General features: G+C 38.2%; 1 protein-coding gene across 1 annotated transcript in view; it reads right to left on the reverse strand.

The window, feature by feature from the left end:
* Positions 1-10,959: 10,959 nt before the first annotated feature.
* LOC114350207 (uncharacterized) overlaps positions 10,960-23,187 on the reverse strand; it is a 60,333-nt gene continuing 48,105 nt past the window's right edge. Inside the window, exon 2 of the mRNA XM_028300914.1 lies at positions 10,960-11,572. Within this exon, the coding sequence (XP_028156715.1) occupies positions 10,960-11,541 (582 nt within the window). The 5' untranslated portion in view covers positions 11,542-11,572. The remainder of the gene's footprint in view (positions 11,573-23,187) is intronic.

A 23,187-nucleotide genomic window follows, 5' to 3' on the forward strand; every position in this document is an offset into this window, starting at 1 on the left:
CAGGTGACGGTCCTTTTACTCGTGTTGCCACAAATCTTCACTTTTTCCAAATTTTTTTTTTGTTATGTAACCCTGAATAATGCTTCTCTAAATTGTTATCAAAATTACAAAACCAGCTGCTCCAACTTGGATGAAAAAAATACATTATTCCCAAAAAAAAATATCAAAATAAAAATTTTGCCTAGTTTAAAATGACTGTACGGAAAAAAAATTGTACTACGCGAGTGTGGCAAGTGACGTCATAAATTGGCGCATTTAGTAAGGATTCCAAAATGGTATAACACTTTGTAAAATCTTGCTGTAATTGTCGACAATTTTTGTTTATTGGAAATAATCCCGTTTTTAACTTTATCTACCTTGGTTAAAAATATTATTCTAATGTGCCCAAAATTTAAGTTTCTGGCTTAAGTGAGGTGGAGAAGCCATTTTAAAAGGTATGAGCGGGACGGAGAGGGCCATCTTACCAAGCAGGGATGTTATGGATATCCGTAACCGTAACCGAAACTATCGGATATCCGAAATAAAAAAATGTCCATAACCGTAACCGAAACTGATTCAAAAGTTACGGATAGTTTCGGATAAAGGCCAAACTGCAAAACTCTATGAAATCTGCAGTATACACGCCGCAGCTGCAATGCCGCGCTGCCGATTTCATAGTTTTGCAGTTTGCGGTTGCAGTTTGCGGTCTGCGGCCCGTCTTGGAATTGTACCTTAAATCTTAATATTTGTTACCAACTTGTCTGGCATTCGCTGGCACCATCTAATATGCCAGCCTGTTTTACCTTTATCATACATAGGTGTCGTCTTAGTTGGTACATAAAGTAGCTATGTGGGTCACGCTCACGCAGCATCTTGCTATTTGTATTATACCTACATTTTTGAAATTCTAATAATTCCGTAACCGAAATTATCCGAGACTTTCGGATAATCTGAAATGATTTCATATCCGTGACCGTAACCGAAACCGGTATAATATTATTCTAATATCCGTAACCGTATCCATAACCGAAACTTCATATCCTTATTATCCCTGTTACCAAGTACAAGTGCAGGCAGAGCAGGTAGTAAAGGCGCGCGCGCACGGGTGACTTTTGTCACAGTATGTCAACTACTAATTACTGTCATGGTGACAAAAGTTTCTGTGACTGACTGTACGGTAGTCAGTCACAGAAACTTGAATTTTGGGCACATTAGAATAATAATTTTTAACCAAGGTAAATAAAGTTAAAAACGGGACTATTTCCAAAAAAAACAAAAATTGTCGACAATTACAGCAAAAATTTACCAAGTGTTATACCATTTTGGAATCCTTACTAAATGCGCCAAATTATGACGTCACTTGCCAAATTTTTATTTTGAAATTTTTTTTGAGAATAATGTATTTTTTTCATCCAAGCTGGAGCAGCTGGTTTTGTAATTTTGATAACAATTTAGAGAAGCATTATTCAGGCTTACATAACAAAAAAAAAATTTGGAAAAAGTGAAGATTTGTGGCAACACGAGCAAAAAGACCGTCACCTGGAGTAGAATTTTTTGATTTTTTTTAAATGCCTATTATTTTTAAAATATGCCACATAGATTTTTTTTTATATTTTTCTGATAACCAGCACAACTTGCCTCAACACCCAGTTCCGGCTTGACGTTACATTACGGGACACCCTGTATAACTCAAAGGTGACTGACTGACTGACTGACTGACATAGTGATCTACAACGCACAGCCCAAACCACTGGACGGATCGGGCTGAAATTTGGCATGCAGGTAAATTTTATGACGTAGACATCCCCTAAGAAAGGATTTTACGAAACTCCACCTCTAAGGGGGTAAAACGGGATCCACGCGTACGAAGTCGCGGGCGGCCGCGAGTATAACTGTTAGTAGTACTAGGCTACTTAATATTTTTTTAGAAATAAACTGAAATCTTTTGAAATTCACTACATAACTTAGGCCTAGGATCATATTTATTTCTGTGCCTGCCATCGCAAAGTGGGCATCCTAAGGACAGCATCCTAGACCTTCAAGTCGTCACGCAAAAAACGCGGCCTGACTGACAGAGGGCTCAAAGGCCGCGGCTTGACTGACGCCGTTTAAGAGCCACGGCTTGACTGACGGCTGTTAGCGCAATCTCCATATCGAAGGGCAGTCGGTAGCCTAATTGCTAACTGCCTATTTGATGCTCGTAAATCTAGGGTTGTCAGTAACATAGATTTGAAATGCAGTAGTAATATCCATTAAATAAAATAATCAATGGGATAATCTTTATTTATTTCTATGAAACTAATTACAAATTCTAGGAGGTACTCTCAAGTAGGTATAAATCAACAGTGAAAAACAGATTCATGTCTTCCTTGCTGAATATTAATAATCTTAGAACCTTTGAAGTCCTTTAATCAATTTGTTTGAAGCTACTTCAGTTTCAATGGAGTTGTAGATAAAATTTATATTAAGTCCTATACTTAGTCCTTTTCGCAATTATGCTCTTTTCAAATTCATATTCATTGTTAGTATAATAGGCTTATAGGCCCTTTTAAGGGCACTTAGACACATCTCAAGTGAATATAGCTTGCCTTAACCATCACTTCGGGGCATACTGGCTGTTACATAAATTACATAATACACGGTATTTGATGGTTTATAATTATTTTAGGCAGCCCTGCGTCTTCGGCCCTGCGCACACGCAGCTTTCCTGCTCGCGTGGGAGCCTCCATTAGGCGCTGCGTACGCGAGGCCGAGCTCATACGCTATGATAATTTGTTATTGATATACCTTATAAGGGCGTGTTTTACTAACGTCTTTATTTACATGTATGCTAATTATTTGTAACAAGTATGTACGTTGTTACGACTAAGTATATCTATTGAATTATACCGAAATAAAAATATTCTATTAACACCTATAGAAATCCTGCTAATATTATCGAATGATAGTGAAATGATTTTGTTTATTTTTTACACGAAACTAAAACAGTTTTCAACTTACTATACTACGAGTACTAATGGTTCACGAATAATGTAGAGAACAAGATATAAAAAAGTCCATCGTAATATTAATAAGAATTACAAATGAAGTATTTGGATTTGGTAATTTACTCGTACACTCGTAAGGGGTTTCGATGAAAAGAAAGGTTTTAGTATAGGTACGCATCAGTCAGCAACCTTTTTCTTGGCCACGTGAGGAGAGTAGGCTAGTTCCTCCTTTTGCCTCCGGCATATCAGAGAGGGTTATGCTCCAGCAGTGGAGACTGAATAAGCAGAAAATAATGATGAGACGGAATAATCTTACCCTCAACTTGTTCAACACCCAAAGTATCACTTTAACACATACAACTGCAAACAAAAACTTTGCTCTTGGCTTTTAAGTCTAAGCTACTCGGAGACGGAGAAAGTTATGCTTACCAATGATAAATGATGTTGATCCATACTCCCTACACACACACACTCATACACACACGCACACACACACACACACGCACACACACACACACACACACACACACACACACACACACACACACACACACACACACACACACTAAATACACACACACTTATTCACTCAAAGTTCGCTTTTGCTTGTTTTTATTCTCATGTAATAGGCCTTTATAATTAATCAACTTTAACTTCAAAATTATAATTATCACTAGCGGCCGCCCGCGACTTCGTACGCGTGAATCCCGTTTTTCCCGCTAATTCCCGTTCCCGTGGGAATTTCGGGAATTCCTTTCTTAGTGCACCTCTACGGTACCTAAGCTACGTCCCTTACAAATTTCAAGTGCCTACGTATAGCCGTTTAGGCTGTGCGTTGATCTGTCAGTCAGTCAGTCAGTTTCTCCTTTTATATATAAAAATAGATATATATAATAATTATCATAATGTAACAACATCTGAAATAGTTATAAACCTAGGGTGGAAGACGCTGGCAACTGTGACACAGTGTATACTAGTACAGCTGTCAACGCTAACCTCTTTGTAATAATAATGTTGTTCAAGCTCCATTATGTACTTAGATTAAGAGAGATTATTGTAAACAGGAGTATATAATAAATAAATAAATTATTATAATTATTATTATTAACAAGGCTCTTGGCGACCAAAAATCCTATTAGTATGGATATTCCAGCCGATCGAAGGTTAAGTACGAAACTCGGGTTCATCTTATATCTAGAGAGAACATAGATGGTGGCCATAGACAGGTAGCGGGTTACAGGTCGCGAGTCTAATGGGATGTAGAGACCAATACCCTACCATTCGTACCTATAAGTACAAATAGTAGTACATGGGTCTAACGGATAGCAAATAGTTTATGTTAAGGCAAATAACTAGAAATTAGTATTAGAATTAACTTGGCCGTTCCGAACTTCAAGTTAGCCCTTAAGATTCTTGAGAATATTCATTAAAATATGTCTCCTGTTCATTGAATACTTTTTAAATGTTTAATTTTTTATTTCGTTATTAAAGTTCGTTGGTGGAGTTGACTTTAGGATGCTGGATGGAGTTTGCCTCGATTTTGACCTTCAGCCTGATCATTAATTTTTATCAGGTGAGATGTATCGACTCGCACAATAGCTTTTATTCTTCCAAAATCTTCATGATGATCTATCATAATAGCTCTATGCTTTCAATTATCAACTTCTACATCCAACCTCTAATTACTCAAATATGAAATATCGAAGTATCTTTTTTTTTTTTGACAATTTCACACAGCGCCAGCTAGATACTTTTTTTTTTTAATATATAAATATTATACATAGTCACACCCAGACCCGTCACAGAAATTAAAATTCATCATTTCAATTTCTGCCCGGCCGGGAATCGAACCCGGGACCTCTCGGCATAGTAGTCCGTTCTGTGTACCTACCATGAGTTTACGTTAGGTGTGCTCGCTAGCGAGTACGTCAAAAATCTCTATGAAGATTTTGTTTCTTGAAAGTAGCCGCTAGGGGCGCTGCACAATATGTCATACAATTAATGTCATTTTTTTACGCAGTCGCTATCGAGCACACCTAACGTAAACTCATGGTAAGCACACTGAACCACTACACCAAACGGCCGACAAACTAAACTATCTATCTATCTAAATCGTGACAAATCAATACCAGAAGTAGTTCGAGACACGGAAACCATAAAGCAGCAGTACCGTCGATATTATGGTTTGGGACAAGAGCAGCAATTAAACTTATTGATGTGTACGAGGACTGTGTTCGGCCAATTACTGGGAAGGTCAATGCAACAGCCCGGCGAAAGCAAACAGCTCACTTCGGAAAACATTTTGTGTATAAAAGATATTTTAAAAGTCAACTACACAAACATTTGAAAAAAGATAAAGAAGAATTTGTTTAAAGGGTCCAGACACTATCAGCGTGATGTGTAGACAGTGTAGTCATTGGAATCAAGGAAATTTACAATGTCCTTACCGCAGGAATGACAGTAATATTATTATTGATGTCATTGTTACTGACTAGTGTTTGAACCTCTAAAGATTTTCTCAAAAAAGAATCATCTGCCATAATATGCGTAAAACAAAAGCTATCAGTGGCCGTATGGTTCCGACATTATAGCCACCCCCATCTTACCATGGTGGATGTTGCAAAAGGCAACTAAGGGACAAATAAGCGAACATCAGGCCTCCCAAACCCATCTGGCCAGCTGTGGGGAATATAGTTAGGCCCAGTCCTTTGTTTGCCTCTGGTAAATTAGACAAGCCTGTGTTTCTGTAGTGGAGACTAAATATTTGTCCTGATGAGGTAAGGATGATGATAATACGAAGCTGGCTGTTCTGTTTACGCTGTGTCTATCTTTAACTTTGTTAGTGATTAACTTATATCTAGGACGTCTTGAGTGGACACTTTAGAACTTAAGTTCCTATTTGGAGCCATTCAATGTCGTATAAGTTACTTTAATAGGGTATTCAAAGCATTTTAAAGCGAGAAAAAGATTTTTTGATTGGATAAACGATTACATATGATTATCGAATTAAGTATTATAAAGATATAATCACAGCTTTAGTGCAACGACCTTTATACTGATTGCTACTTAAATGAAATGTCAATAATTGTTCATATAAATTAAAATATCATTAAATATTTCGTAGTGAATAATCAAATGCATAACTAGTTTTCAGGTATTCGTGCAAACATATTTGCAAAATTTAATTCGAAAAAATCTACTTAAATAGCTTTGTGGATTATTACACATTTATATGTCCTACGAGTACTTGTAAGGCAACATAAGGAGGACACCGTGTGTACTCAATATTAGTGTACACAATGTTAAACTATTGATAAAGGTGGTTTAGTTGGCAATAAATGACTTTCTTTTTTAAAAAAGGCTTGCCTTTTAAAATAAGCTTTTAGCGAGATATGAACGGCCATTAGAAAAGTCATTATAGATGATTATGTCACAGAGCTGCTGAGTAATCATTGGACCATTTAAGAGCTATTGTTAACTATTAGATAATAGCACTTAGGAATGTATAAATAAAGTACCGTCGTTGAAATGCAAAAATCAGCTGTATCACCATTGCCGTTTGTTTTGGACAGATAGAACAGTGTACCTACCATGAGTTTACGTTAGGTATGCTCGCTAGCGAGTACGTCAAAAATCTCTATAAAGATTTTGTTTCTTGAAAGTAGCCGCTAGGGGCGCTGCACAATATGTCATACAATTAATGACATTTTTTTACGCAGTCGCTAGCGAGCACATCTAACGTAAACTCATGGTAAGCACACAGAGGGCGTAGTGTGAGTTTACGTCAAATCGATGTCGACTACGTAAAAAGTGACATTAAATGTATGAAGGATTGTACAACGCCCCTAGCGGAACTAAAATCTTCATATATTTTTTAACGCGCTCGCTTGTGACGACGTTTGATTAACTCACACTAAGCCCTTTGGGCACCTATTCTTCTCGTGGATGTCGTAAAAGGTGACTAGGGGACAAATATGCGAACATCAGGCCTCCCCTTACTATGGGCCTTGTGGCGACGCCACTACAAACTAGTGACCAACAGATGGCGCTGTTACTACTTCACTATGGCACACTCCGCCGCTCATACAAACCTGCATCGCGGTGACGGAGTTTTATATCCTGCCAAGTATATATAGGCAAACCAAGATGATGTAAATTGGACCTTGGTCCCCGAGCATAACACCCGCTCGGAAGGAAGCACTAACATCTAGCTTCCTTATTGTGGTTGAGCATCATATCCCACAGGCCTCATAAGAAGGCTCAAGGTCACCCAAAGGGCGATGGAGCGGGCTATGCTCGGAGTTTCCCTGCGTGATCGAATCAGAAATGAAGAGATCTGCAGGAGTAACCGACATAGCTCGCGCAGAATTGCTAAAATCAAGTGGCAGTGGGCGGGGCACATAGCTCGTAGAGACGATGGCCGTTGGGGCACGATAGTTCTCGAGTGGCGACCACGGGCTGGAAGACGTAGCGTGGGTAGGCCTCCTACTAGGTGGACCGACGATCTGGTAAAGTTCGCGGGAAGAGCCTAGATGCGGGCAGCGCAGGACCGTTCATTGTGGAAAACCTTGGGGGAGGCCTTTGTCCAGCAGTGGACGTCATTTGGCTGAAACGACAGGCCTCCCCAACCTGACTGGTCAGTGTAGGGAATATAGGCCATATCCTCCATTTGCCTCTGGTAAATTAGACAGGGTCGTGCTCCTGCAGAAGAGACGAACGCCCGTTTTCACCATCAATCCCTAATTTTTAAGTGACCCCTATAAAAACAAAATGCCTGTTATGTGTTACAATAGGGGTCACTTAAAAATTAGTGATTGATGGTAAAAACGGGCATCATTGACCTGATGAAGAGCTGTCTTAAAATCAAAGAGTTAAGGCTGAAGAGCAGTGTTGATAAATGCTTGATGAGTCATACGATAAGAGCAAATTTTATGTATACAGGGTGGCCAGGGGTTTGACGTTCAAAGCTTACATTTAGACTCCTTAAATCAAGGTGTATCCCTCAAGTATATTCTACGTTGCTTAGTTATTTAGATACGCCTTATATAGAATCTAAATTTTAGCTTTGAACGAAAAATTTTTTGGTTACCCTGTATAAGCTGTATAGAGCCATTATCGTGTAATTGTACCCAATTTATCTAAAAACCAACATTACGCACCCACTGGTATATTATCTTCCTACGCGCCTTTTTTAGTAATTTGAAATGCCATTTACATGCTCGTCACAAAACACAAACATTGTGGCCACACTGGATTGAAGGTTACAGTAATTTGAAATTGATTAGCTTTAGAATAGATATAAACCTACATAGATACCTAATTTTCATTCTTTATTTTTCTAGTTTTTGTCTAGGGTGCGATAAAAACTGGTAAAGATTAAAAATTCAACTACTTTTACATATGAACTGGCACATTTCAGGCGGTCTTATCGATAGCGATTTATTCCAGACATCCTGGAGAGACAAAGTTGTTTGAAATGAGAAGTTTTTCGTGGTCGTGGCTTTTAGATCTTTTTTAGATTTTTCAAATCTTTTAGATCGTACCAAATGGAACTATAGATCTAAAATACTGAACTGTCCTATCTGTGACATTGACAACGAGGCGCCACCGTCAATACCGGATCTACATAGTTGAACGATGGTGGCATCCCCCTGTCAATGAGATTGGTGAGACAGTTCAATGTAGGTCATCTATAACAACATTATTGATCTTTTTAAATTATTCATCTTATCTGGGAATTAAAACAAACATCAAATATCTCTATCAAACACACAGAGGGGTTGTTAGATAATGTTAAACATCAGGTGTATGTCGTACAGAGACCCATATCTGCTCAAATCAATGTCAAGGTATGTTAATGCCCTAGGGCATTTTTCTACTAACGGCTTTAGCTTGTCAAATTGTTTGAATTTGATGTGTAACATCAGAAGTCCGGCCTTCATCTTGGCCTAGATTACTGTTGATGTAAAATATCATTTCCTCTATGTTTGGCATGCTTCAGAAAGAAAACAACTAGAATCTTGTTTCTTTCGCTATCAGATTTACGAGCACATATTTACACATTAATTGTTTTATAGATGTGATTGCAAATATGAGAAAATTAATGGTCTAATTCCTAATGACAACAGACATGATAGATTTTTATACCAACACTAGCTTTCCGTCCGCGGCTTCGCACGCGTGGACTACATTATCTAGGTACATATTTTACGAAACCCTATTTTTTCCGAAATAAAATTTAGCCTATGTTACTCGTGGATAATGTAGCTTTCGGATGGTGAAAGAATTTTTAAATTAAAAACGGTCCAGCAGTTTTTGAGCCTATTCATTACAGTAGGTATTATTTTGTAAAGATTTATGGGCGATTCTCTGTAAGCTCGTAATCGGCTGTCCCGGCCGATTTTTTCAAAAAGCAATTAAAATATTTTAAACAAACACACTCGTAATGAAACTTTAACCCCAAAACTTTACGGGCCCTTTGTTTTAAAAACCATAACTATTTTTAGTTTTTTTCTAGACTCGATTGAAGCCCGAAAAATACAGTCCCCTGGCTGTCCCCATCACTGCATTTCCGCCTAGAAATGAGATTTACGAAGAAGATATTGAAACTACATACATCTGGCAGCTCATAGCATAAAGAATAATAATAAAATTATATTATTTTCGTAAAACAAGCTCTCATTACCAATTTTATTTATTTAGTAAACTCCTGTAAACTTTGTCCCCAGAATTTTAATACAGTCCCCTGCCAAAAATTTAAATACATAATATAAAAAAACTATAATAGCTATGATGTTTTTTTTGAGTGAAATGAAATGCAATTGCTATAAAATAGGCAACCTTGCCGAATGCGGCGTTGAGATGCCTATTTTTTTAAGGTCAGAGAGTCATTTGTGAGGTGAACACGCGCTTGAATCGCTACCACACACAGTCCTCTGGTAAGTCATAATATGCATGTTAATTACTTAATAATCTCTAAATAAAGTATAAATTGATATAATGTTTATGTCTCAATTGATCGGTAGATTCTTAAAACACTATTTAACATCATTTGCGTAAATATTGTGAAATCTAGCCGAAATACACAGTCCCCTGGCAACAGTCCTCTGCCTGAAATTGCACAAATATGTGCATCAGGTCGCAAGTATTTATTCCTGGTCCATTCTCGGCTTTCCAAATAAATATAAAACACTAACAATGAGGCAGCAAGGTTCTGGAGTAGAGGCCATGTACCGAAAAACGCAGCGAGAGACAAGCGACACCGAGCCACCTTGTGGGTGGACCGACGACCTCATAAAGGTAGCAGGAAGGCGTTGGATGCAGGCCGCTCTACCAACTGTGCGATGTGGAAGTCATTGGGGGAGGGCGGGAGGCCTATGTTCAGCAGTGGACGTCCAGTGCTGTAATGATGTTGATGACTAACAATGAAAAGTGTCAGCTGCTTTTGCAACAGTGGTTCTTGTGAGCATTATAACGGAAAATCTTTAATCTGCTGAACCTGAATTGACCACAAATTCCCCTCAAAGATTTGATGATGAAATAGCAGGAACGGGTGGTACTCGGAATTCAGTGCCTCAGAGGTTAAGGTTAATTTTTGATATGAATGTTTATTAAGGAAAGTTGTTATTTCTGTTAATTTTTTATAAAGACATTTTGTTTACTATTGATTTGCTATAAAATAATAAATAATTGATCAATTTAAAATGACTTTTTCTTAAAGTATAACAGTCCTCTGTCTCAATTAACAGTCCCCTGTCATGATTTCTTGGAAAATCGCTAATAACTCGGAAAATATTAATAATTTCAGTGGGACTCCTTATCTAACTAAAATAATAGTCAATTTTCTTTGAAACGGATCACGGTTTTATGGAAAATGTTAAAAATAATTGCCAGGACAGCATTTGTATGGGACCTGTACGAGCTTACAGAGAAATGCCCTTATATGGTTTTACTTAGCTTGAAGTAGGTACATAAAAGAGTATAACAAATAATTCTAGGACTTACCATCATAACTATCAGGGATGTACAGCGGCTTCCCCACCAGTTTCCCCTTCTTCCCCGACAGAGGGACCGCTTCCACCCTCCTGTGGGCTTCCAGCACTCTATACAACAGCACTGGCCTATCCTCCCCCTCAAACTTCACCACTCTCGGAAGAGAAAACTTGTCCACAAACTCTTTTAACGTCATAGGTTCACTAGTTTCATCCTCAGGTTCTACGGACCCGTTTCTTCTGCCTAGAAGAAAGTTGTCAGCCCATTCCGGCGCACTGGGTCTCCTATCTAGAAAGTCTGGTCTTCGTTCGCTAGACCGAGGCTTGTACCTCGGAGGCCTGTCACGCCTGACGAGTGCTTCGTTCGCTTCGGCCAGCCATCTTGTGACCAGCCTTTCGCGCTCCACATCGAGGTAGCGTGGTTTAGAAGCGTCGGAGGCGAAGCGTGCTGCGTCGAAGCAGTATTGTGGGGGCGGCGCTCGGATCCTGGGCGGGAAGAAGCGAGGGGGCACGTAGGGCGGGTGAGGCGCGTAGGCGGGCGGCGTCCTCGGCCCCGAGCCCTCGACTGACGCCGTTCTGAACATCGTTTCAGGCCATTGATGCGACTGCCGCCACCTGGGAAAAAAAAAAAGTTAGAATCGCCCGTCATAAGTGCCAAATACTGGTCAAAAAGAATTGAATAAATATTTTCGATATGATTTGATAAAGAGTCGATAGCAATTGTTCTAAGTTTATAATCAGTCAGGTAGAGTTGCAATCAAATCATTTGTATAGTGTGTGGTTTCCTATAGGACTCTTTAGCATAAATAAACTCAAAATTAAAATTAACTGGAATTGTAGTTTTCTCGCTTTTGTATGCCGTGTGTTTCCAGCAGAGTAGGATCACTCACTCCCACCCCGTGGATGTCTTAAAAAACGACGAAGGGACAAAATTAAATATGCAACATCAGGCTTCACCAACCCCAACAAGACTCACTAACGAGGGAAATACGAGTATAGACCAAGTCCTCCATTTGAGAGGGTCGTTCTCTTGCAGTAGACCAAATGAAATGAAGTGAGTTTTCGCACTCAAGTTCTAAAACATTCAAACAAGGAAAAGAGTAGGTTATTCTGTGGTATTATTACATAAATTGTACTGATGCCGGTAATACCAACAATTCGAATAAATCTTACATTCACCTTCATGCTAAAATCAATACATGTCAAGCCTGGAAGATATTTCCCAAGATATATGCATTACTAATGTCAGGTACCCTGAATAGTTAGTTACCATTCACTGGGCTTGAACCTGCGACCTTACGGCGCATTTGTAAATGGTCTGCCACATTAAGAGGCACTACAAGTATATCACATTACAAGAGTATACATGGTGGTGGTCTCATGGTCTGTAATATTAAAGTAAGTCAAGTACATTTTAAAACTAACCGTTTTATTTGTTGTTAAATGTGTAAATTAAAGATTCAACCATACAGAGTGTAGATAAACGATGTCGGATTTTTTTATCTGTTTTTATTTAGGGACTTTTATTCGAAAACATGTCAGTCCCATCGAACGAATCTTAACCTATGCTTACATTAACATTTATTATTTAGAAAGAAGCTTAATCCTGCGAAACCATATCCACCATAAATCTTGCAGTTTTGCTTGTTGGGTTAGCTAAAATATTAATAATGTTGGAATAATGTAATCTCACACCAAACCCGAAGACCGCCGACATGAGTTGTCGACTTTAGACCTGTCAAAAGTCATAGAAAATACAAGTTGTCGTCTTATTTCTATTGAAATACGTGCAAAACCGCCGACAACAAGCCGCGGGCTTGGTGTCTAGAGTAGGTACTTAAACTGAACCAGGACTTCAGATCTATGCATCTAATTACTGGATACTAAATCAGGTTCCACCCTATATTTGTGTGACAATTAAATGATTACAACATGGTGGCCATGTTTTAACGAGCTAATTTAATAGTAATGTGTTGAGTGTTGACTAAGAATCATCACATATTATGTATAGTATAGTTGCAAAATAATGCACTAATATCATCATTTGATGACCATCAAACACATCAATGCGTATTTTGATTTGATTAGGCTTCTGAGTGTTTCTACACGTATAAATGTTACGTTATAAATGGTGTGAGTAGTTTAAGACTTCTCTATTTACATAATAAATAAATTAATTAATCACATATAAATCGTTTCATCCACGAAGACGCGCAACACCAATTTTTGTACGAGGAAAGCACGGGGTGCGGGGAGTTTGATCCGAGCAATCCGAGCGTCATTATTGTAGTGTGCGTGTGCACTCATGGATAATTTAGCGTGTACCGATAACACTCAAACATTAGCGGAAGAATGGTGGGGCGCGTCTTCGTGGATGAAACGATCTATATGTTGTACATCAAGCTGAATATCCCAAGCTCAAATTGATCTCTACCTTCTGAACGTTGTAATATTTTAGAGTTGCAATATAATCGAGATGTATTCAGTTGTTAGCACGATTCTACCGGAAAATTCATACAACATAAATCATGCACCAGTATAGAATTAGGTACCATTTCTGCATACAAACAGTTCTCACATGCTGTGGATACTGAGCGATCTTCACACAAGATACAGGTGTCGACATGGCCAAACCACAGCTTGGTGGTTGAAATTCTAGCTAATTAGGTACTAATTACACATCTCGGCACTTGCCGAATGTATTTATAATGTAAACCCTTGAAAAAGAGGCCGACAATAGTGAGTTTCTTGCGCTGCTTCTTCTCAGCACTGGCCCATTTGTTGTCCCGAAGCAGTGGTAGTGTAAAGGAGCTTTTATAAGCCAAGAATTTCAATCGCTGGTCGAAAATTTATCGAATATAGCTTTTCCCGTGCCTTCACCCTCGTGAATATAAATAAGATTAAAGTCTGATATAGCTTGTTACTCAGGGACAATGAAGCATTTTAATGAAGAAAGAATTATTGAAATCGGTCGATTAGTTTTTGAGAGTTACAAACATACAAAAAGAAATATTTTCTTTTTACATCCAATTTTATCAATTTCTGCGTAGTTAGTAGTTGGAGCTGTCAAAGGTGGAGAAAGATCGTGGGATCAATTCCCGTCTGTGAGAGTTCATTTTTTGAGTTTAATAATATTTAGTAGAACAACGTTACATTTTAGTTTCCATTTTTGCTATCCGCGTGCGATGCTACTTTGTGTTATAAAAAGTGAAAGTACTTATCTAAGTAAGTAAATGAAAGCAGTGAATTTATTCTGATTCTACTAAGATAGTGGTAATCTTGTGAATTAATTCATATTAAGTATGTAGCAGAACCTAAATCAAAAACAAACGACGAGTATGCAGTTTGATTTCAATGTAGAGTTTTTTCTAGTATTTTTTTGAAAATAAACCAATAAGAAAGGCAAGAATAGTGAGGCACTGCAAACTAGACCAACTGGCTTAGTATTTTTCTTACTTTCTGACAGTTGAAAAATCAAAACCTAAGTACAGTGAAAACATACGAGTATGTACCATTATGACATTTTGCCTGCGCTATAATGAAGACTATCCATCGAAGTATTATTATTACAAGACAATATAATAATACGTTTCAATTACCGGCTTCTGACACACCAATCAGCTGACGTATAGGCGGATTGGCGTGCCGTCCGTCACTTTGACGTTTACTGCACATCACTATCCGTTATCCAGAGGTGAATAGATAATGAGGGTTCCAGAGATGATATAGATTGATGGAAGTTACGGCACTGTTAGGTTAGTTTAGCTATAGTCATGGTCAAGTTAAATCATAAGGATTAATATAATTTTATGACACAAAAGCCTAACAAATTAGAGGTTGCAACTCACTGGTTACTAGCTAGACCCTAGGTAGGTATCACACACATCTTAATAACATTAAGTTCTGTTATTCATGAATCCTAATTATTATTACTACCATGTACCTTAATTTTGAGTTTCCGATATTTCGGCACTGTTACAAGCGCCATGGTCACGGAGTAACTGAGGAACTTGCGAGTACCACTGGTACGGGAGGCAATCGTAATAAAAAAACTAAAAAATCAAAACTATCAAAAATCGCGGAACATACATAGGGGAGATATCGATAGCCCTAGTGATGCTCTACCTCTGAGCTTCGGCTTGACACTACTTTTTGGGACAAAATACAGGTATTTTTACTTAACTTTTACCAGCAATTTGCTTAATCATTTAGATGTAAGGTATACATATAGGACGGTCTAGCTCCTAACATTTAATTAATGGTTTTATCTTGATTGATTGGCTAAATAGCAAGTCTAATGAAGACCGGCCCCGCATAAACACAGTCCTACATTTCTTCGCATATTTCACAAGAGTATTGTATTGTAATCGGCGCATGGGACTGGGTGAGACAATAGCAAAGTAAATTGAGATACGCCAGTCCTTTGATGCTCTGTCAAGCTATAAAAGTTTGTGAGAACATAGTTAAAAGCTTTTTAAGAGGTTCTTAACAGCGCGTATTCTGAATGAAGTAATTATATTGTGTTTTTGAGCTTTAATACTCGTAAAAGAGTGAACAACAGGCACTTAATGGGCAGCTAAAGTGGTCCAGGGTACACCCTAGACTGCAATCTTACATGTTCTTTTTTTTCAAATACCTGCCTGCCTTTTCAAACACAAAAATTTCCGTTAGACAAAAGTAATATTCTTAAGGGATCTCCATGCATTTGGCTAGACTCTTACTGGTTTTATTTTTGTATTGAGTCTGCGTTTACCTCAATCTCATAATAATAAGATTAAAGACTCACTTTGAACTCAGAAGCAAAATTTTTTGTGCCTTAAAGCGCACCCATCAAGGTTGATACAAAGCTCACGAGACATAGACAATTAAAAATTATGTTAAGCGTCAAATGTTCAATTTCTATGGTAATTTATTTCTATCAGGCATGATAAAAGACACTGCTAATCAATCAAAACAAAAATGAACTCAATACAATGCGGGCTATCGTTTTGATACTTAACAGTTGGCACCCCTGGCGATTGACAGGACCTTACTCTACAGTGGCGCCATCTTGATGAGTGCAATTGCAATAGTCCTCCTACCACTTTAGCTCTCACCAGTTAGTGCCACTGTCTTCGCTACTAGCAAGTGACAGGACCTTACTCTACAGTAGCGCTAACTGGTGAGCGCTAAAACGATAGCCCTCATTGAGCTGTCTGTTCTGCCTCTAGCTGTGGACCAAAACAATAGCTAGCAGGTGATGTTTGACATGCAAAAGTCTGGATAACATCTGTGATTATAACACTCATTACAACGACGGGTTTAGACCATCGATTTGTTGTTGTCGACAACTGACTGTGCTCACTGAATTGTTGTTGTTGTTTTATAATGTTCGATAAGTCGATTAAGGCCTGTATTCTGAGTTATTAATTCACTTTTCAACAATTGAGGCGTAATTGATGCGCGTGAGATGACCACCTGCTCATTTTTTTTAAAGACTAGCGGCCGCCCGCGACTTCGTACGCGTGGATCCCGTTTTACCCCTTTTTCCCGAATTTTCTTTGCTATAAACCTCACGGAGCCCGAGACCTTTCCAACGAATGCAAAACCGTGGAAATCGGTTCGTGCGTTCTGGAGCTATAGCGTCAGGGAGGAAAACCCGACTTATTTTTATATAGTAGATCATTAGCAATTTGTATTGCCCAAATTACTAATAGTCCTCGTGTTAAGCTAAATAAGCTTGTGTTACGAGTGGGCTCACCACAATAGTCGAGCGGCGGTGGGATAGATTCGGCTATCGTGGCTATAAAATTGGACAGACAGCTATATGAGAGAAGAGATGGAAGTTTAATGAAGTTTTGCTTAGTAAGGATTCTTACTTAGCCTTTTAGCCTTTAACTGTAGAAACTCAAACACCTTTTCTCAGAGAAGTTCTGATTTCTCAACTGTGTTTTTGACATGCTGAAATCCTCAAGAAACTTTTAAAGACCTCATCATTCATGTGATGGAAATATAACAAGATGTTGAATTTTTATTTGGCAAACCTTCTATAAAAAAATGTTTGAAAAAACTGGGGGTGCACGAACAAAATTTTCAATAATGTTCAATGTCACAAATTTTACTTTCAAACCACAACAAATAATCGAGATCGCATCGGTAGTCGATGATCGTTAAAATCTTCGTTATTGGTCTAGTTTAGAATCAGCTTCTGTTTTATTGGTCCTTATAAAGCATGGCCGCAGGTAGCTTTGCATTTTTAATTGCTGGTTGTTGGAAATTGCTAATTGGTTCGAAAGATATGTTATGCCTATTTAAGCGCCAAGCCTTAGGCACTAAAAGACTTAAAGTAACTTTCGACTATTCATTTTTAAATATATTTCCTACTAGCTTTCCGCCTGCGGCTTCGCCCGCGTGGAATTTTGCCTGTCACAGAAAACCTTTATCGCGCGCGTCCCTGTTTCAAAAACCGGGATAAAAACTATCCTATGTCCTTTCCCGGGACTCAAACTATCTCTATGCCAAATTTCATCAAAATCGGTTCAGTAGTTTAGGCGTGAAAGCGAGACAGACAGACAGATTTACTTTCGCATTTATAATATTCATGATCTCTTGTCAGAACGTGGCTACTTTAGGCTATTCCTATTTTAAAACGAAAATAAAGAAGGAAGAAGCAAATGAAAACATTCCCTTCGCTAGAAGGGTTGGGAAGGCCTGATGTTCGCCTCTGTGGTCTAGTGGTCTGCTTCAGACCCAAGGGTCTCAAGTTCGATTCCCAGTAGGGGCAGAATTTTCTGAGGCAGGACTTGTTCTAAGTCCGCCTGGCTAGCTACCATCATCTTACCTAAGTTTGTCGCCATAACAACAATGTTAACAGCATTTTGTTCCGGCAGTTAGAGTTAAGATACAGTTGCTCTGTGGTCGAGGAATCCGGCTTCCACCTTCGGCCTGATCATCACTTTCCATCAGGTGAGATGCAGGCCAAGAGCTTGCTCGTTGTGGATTTCAAAAAGAAACCCCAAGTCGCCTCTCACGACTTCCTCAAGAAAAATTGTATTGTCAAAAACAAAGTCATAATTCCTTTTTTTGCGTGGACTATTAAAAATAGTGCTTACAAAGTTTTTTCTTTAGAAAAAGCACATGGCCAACATTTCTCTATAGAATATCTTAATTTAATCGAAGCTTACAGAAAAGCCTTCTAAAGCCCCATTAATTTCCTACTCACATCATAGCCAACGAAAAGTCGATGTCCTCTCTAATCAATCGTAAATCAATGCTACTTTACTGCCTCTCACAGACGATTTGTAACTCTATCGTCTTTAAAATACGGCTCAAAACCGCATCAGAAAGAAAGAAATTAAAAATGTGCTTGTGAAAATCGAACAACGATTAAATTGAACCTTATTATCAAGTTATTAAAGTCGATCGTAAATTCGAATCTAAAGCAATATAAAGTGATGCAAGTTCATAAAACCGGTCGCTCTATTTTTTATCGGTACGTAAGTTGAATAACCAATTCTATAGCGGCAATTGTTTCTGTCTAAAAAAGTAATTAACCTTTTCACTATCATGTCGTCATGAATACGCTATAGGACTTTTTGTGTATCACATTTGGTTCATGGGACATTATCCTTGTTCTAAGTACGAATAGATATTCAAAAAGGTTGTTACAAGGCGCTGGATGCTGGCCGCTACCAACCGGGCGATGTGAAAGCCATTGGAAGAGGCCTATGTTAAGCAGTGGACGTCCTGTGGCTGAAATGGTGATGATGAAGTAGATACTATCATTATATCTGGCTATATGACGTGTAATATCAAATCTAATAACATATTATTAACCTTTTTCTATGCTATGGTGAAATATATTGTTCATTTGTTTCAGCCAAATGACGTCCACTGCTGAATAAAGGCTACCCCCAAGGCTTTCTACAACGACCGGTCCTACGCTGCTGACATCCAGGTACTTCCCGCGACCTTCACAAAATCGTCGGTCCACCTAGAGACCTCCGGGCTGAAATATCGAAAATATAGGTTCTACTAGCTTTCCGCCCGCGGCTTCGCCCGCGTGGAATTTTGTCTGTCACAGAAAAACTTTATCGCGCGCGTCCCTGTTTCAAAAACCGGGATAAAAACTATCCTATGTTCTTTCCCGGGACTCAAACTATCTCTATGCCAAATTTCATCAAAATCGGTTGCGAGGTTTAAGCGGGAAAGCGTAACAGACAGACAGACAGACAGACAGACAAACAGACAGACAGACAGAGTTACTTTCGCATTTATAATATTAGTTGGGATAAAAACACCACAACATCCATATCGTTTAGACAGTTATCTCATCACACTAACTTTTGTCCTCAATAGGATTTGAAGTCAGACCCGCATTAGTATTACCGATACTCCAACACTCGTATTCACAAACGATGCTTGCTTAAGTGAAGCAGCAATTAGAACGCACAGCGTTGAATAGAGCTCTGTGACTGGTTCGTGTGTCACCCTGTGCGTCCACGCGCACTGTGAGACCTCATAGTAATGTTTGTGAATACGGGCGTAACCACCCATCTCTACTGTCACTAAGCAATTAAACAATGATTAACTTTATTGCCCTAATATTAATTAACGTATAAACAACAGCCTTATAATTAGTGAGACTCAAAACCGGTTTTAAAAATATCGTGATCTTATTTAAACAGCTTACGATCTTTACATCATTATTTAAGTTATAAAAAGCAAACTAAATTAAAACTCTACCTTGATCTTGCCTCTTTTGATTGACATTTAGTATTGTACAGTTGGACAGCAAAAAACTGACAAAAACTCTTCGGACTTCTTACAAAGCTCATGTTACATAATCGTTTGTGAATGAAGCTACGTTCATTTGTAAGGAAATTTCTTAGAGTTTTGTAACTATAAACCTATGTGAATTATGAATAATTATAAAGGACACATATTTTGTAATTTCAGGAAAATAAGTACCTAAACTACTCGTATGTTAGTATTTGTAACTACCTACATATGAGTATCAATCATTTTTCTGGGTTGAACCATCTTACTTTAACTTTGACAAACGTCAAAAATCTGTCAAACTCCATACAAAAAGCACCAGCCCCCCTAGACTAAACGCACTTTTTGATCGAATCGAAAATCGAATCCGTCAAAACTCCATACAAAAAAGGGGCTTTTCGACCACTTTGCGACTGGTTTGCGATTATAATTTGCACTTTGTCTAGACCCACAGATAAAGTCATAGTTTGAAGTTAGGTGGTGCAACTCAGCCAGTGTTTCGATGTTTGCGTTGAAATACTATAGTATTTAGACAATAAGCTAAATACTAACCAATGTGAATGATCTAGCGCACTAAAACTAAGAAGCACGTTGCTTCCATATTGCGAATTCAAGCACAATTTGAGCTTCAAATTCATAATATTTCAATAAATTCGAATTATACTTAAAATATAATTTCTCGACTCGAAAACGAGACGAAATCTGACAATAAGGGCGTGTCCTTGGAAAGTCAAGACTTCGAATATTATTTTCTTCGTCTTATCATGGTATAGTTTCCCTTAGGTCAGAGAATTGAATACCAATAGGGCAATAAAGCATTGTATTGTAACTGGAGCGAAGGCGATCTGGTTACGCCTCTATTAGTGGTTGATACATCATTACGCCTCTGGCTCGTAAGCGACGCGACTGGAGCGCGACAGTGGAGCGACTATGGTGCGATTGCAACGCGACGTGTACGATACGTTACCTTAGGATGATATGCTTAGAAAATCACGCTGGCTATGACTATCTACTGCTGAACCTAAGCCTCCCAGAAACGCCACAAAGTGCGATGCAATTCCTCAATTAAAAAAATTATTTCTTGGTCTGCAGTATAACATGACATGACATTTATCTATATAAATTACCCATGTAAAATACGGTTCGGTTGTAGGTAAGTACTCTACTCGTTAGTTTATCGAATAGTATTTACGTATTTATCTACTAGCTTTTGCCCGCGGCTTCACCCGCGTGAAATTTAGTTTGTCACATATCGTCATAAATTATAGCCCATATGTTAGCCTGGGCTATGAACAATAATACTGTAAAGTTTCAACAAAATCCATTCTGTAGTTTTTGCGTGAAAGAGGAACAAACATCCAGACATCCAGACATCCAAACTTTCGCATTTATAATATTAGTAGGATAGTAGGACTAAAAAATATCTCTGAGTACACTTCAAACTCTTTATTAAAAGCCTGACATCTGACATTCTGTATTTTATAGTTCATCGTATAATTCATTCATTTGGAGCAGGAAATCTATTTATCGTCCACAAAGACTTGAACACGTGTTCAATAAACGTACCATCACGTACTGATGAGTAATAGACGAAGATACAGTAAGATCAATACACCAAAATTTTGTAGAGATAGGAATAGAATAGATTGAATCTTGGAGAAAGCCACAAGAAAGAAAATCACATGTTAGTTAATATAACATTCTTTATAGTTCTTCTTCTTCTTTTTTTTAAGCAAATCTCTGAAAAATATATTTTGGCTGGGTTACACCATCGTACTTTAATTTTAACGAACGTCAAATCTGACAAACTACATAAGTACACAAAACCCAGTTCTGGTTATAGTCACAGTTAAAATAAGGCGGTACAACTCTACTCAGCTCAGCCTTAGAGTCAAAGTTAATGACGTTAAGAGACGGTTCATACTTATTTATTTTTCGTTCGTTCGTTCGTTTCAGCCAAATGACGTCCACTGCTGGACAAAGGCCTCCTTCAAGGTTTTCCACAATGAACGATCTTGCGCTGCCCGCATCCAGGCTCTTCCCGCGACCTTTACCAGATCGTCGGTCCACCTAGAAGGAGGTCTGCCCACGCTACGTCTTCCAGCCCGTGGTCGCCACTCGAGAACTTTTTTGCCCCTACGGCCAACGTCACTACGAGCTATGTGCCCCGATCACTGCCACTTGATTTTAGCAATTCTGCGAGCTATGACGGTCACTTTGGTTCTCCTGCGGATCTCCTCGGATAACACGGACTTTTTTATTACACCACGGCAACTATACTCGTACATACATTAAATCGCGCGTCCACGAATCAAACTAGGTAACAATATCGTAAAAGATACAAAATTCGATATAGTTTTAAATTCACTTTAGAGAATAAGTTCCAAAAAATCGTCAATGTCTCAACTCTCCTCTGTTACAACCTTCCTCGGTCTCCCCTACTCAGTCTTTCAGGCATCAGGACTCTTCAGGGTTTTCTTACTAAAACACATTAATTACTCCATTATATTCGTTTGCTGTGTCACTGTCAAGACATACGAAAAGTTACTAATGACGGCATACATTGATTGTGGAATATTATGTAGAGGTAATAAATGTTATTTTGTAACAAAAAAGTTACGGACTGTCTATTCATGAAGATTATACATTCATACTATGTTTTATAGAATTCTTATTTAATCGAAAACCTAAGCCTACTGTATTTCCTAATAGATAGCTACTAGGCATATTTCCAAGCAATGCTTTTGTCGTATTTTGAATTTTTGAACCCTTTGTTATGAATTCTTGACTCAAGCTTTATCTTATTAGAGTTATTATCATGCATATGACGAAATGGGAGCCACTATTGAAATATGAGAGGAATAAAAGGAACACAAAGACAGCCTTTGTGATAGCTCTAGCATTGTATTAATACTAATTGAAGGGATGTGAAAAACACCCCTTCTTTGGAAGCTTCGTTTATAGTTTGTTTAGATTTGAATTCAAATTCCAAAATGTGAAGTGTCAGATTAAGGGTTATTAAGAATAATAACTAAAATTAAATTGGCAACCGAAGGCATACAAGAATAGAAGTTTAAACGGCACGCGAAAGTTTAAAATCTCGCTTCCACCTTCAGCCTGATCATCATTTACCATCAGGTGAGATACAGGCCAAGAGCATCCTCGCTGTGGATAAAAAAAATCATATAAAACAATAAAATGTAATAATAAATTAATGATACCAAATGAACATGGCTCTTTTATGTTTGTTTATTGAAGGACCCATCTAATTTTGATGACAAAAAAATCGACATCGGCGTAGTAACCTATAATCGGTAGTAACCGATTCGAGGTTTAGCAGTTCTATCTGATACCAAGAGATTGTGTCTCGATTTCTGTCAAAACAATCATGAATAAACAGCCTATTCAGACTATTTCAGGTCCAATGAACTTACGCAGACCAAGCTTCCTTCCTTCGTCTTAGTTTCCGTAAA

Source organism: Ostrinia furnacalis, unplaced genomic scaffold (assembly GCF_004193835.3).
Source record: "Ostrinia furnacalis isolate ACB-3 unplaced genomic scaffold, ASM419383v2 OfSCF0817, whole genome shotgun sequence".
Classification (NCBI taxonomy): domain Eukaryota; kingdom Metazoa; phylum Arthropoda; class Insecta; order Lepidoptera; family Crambidae; genus Ostrinia; species Ostrinia furnacalis.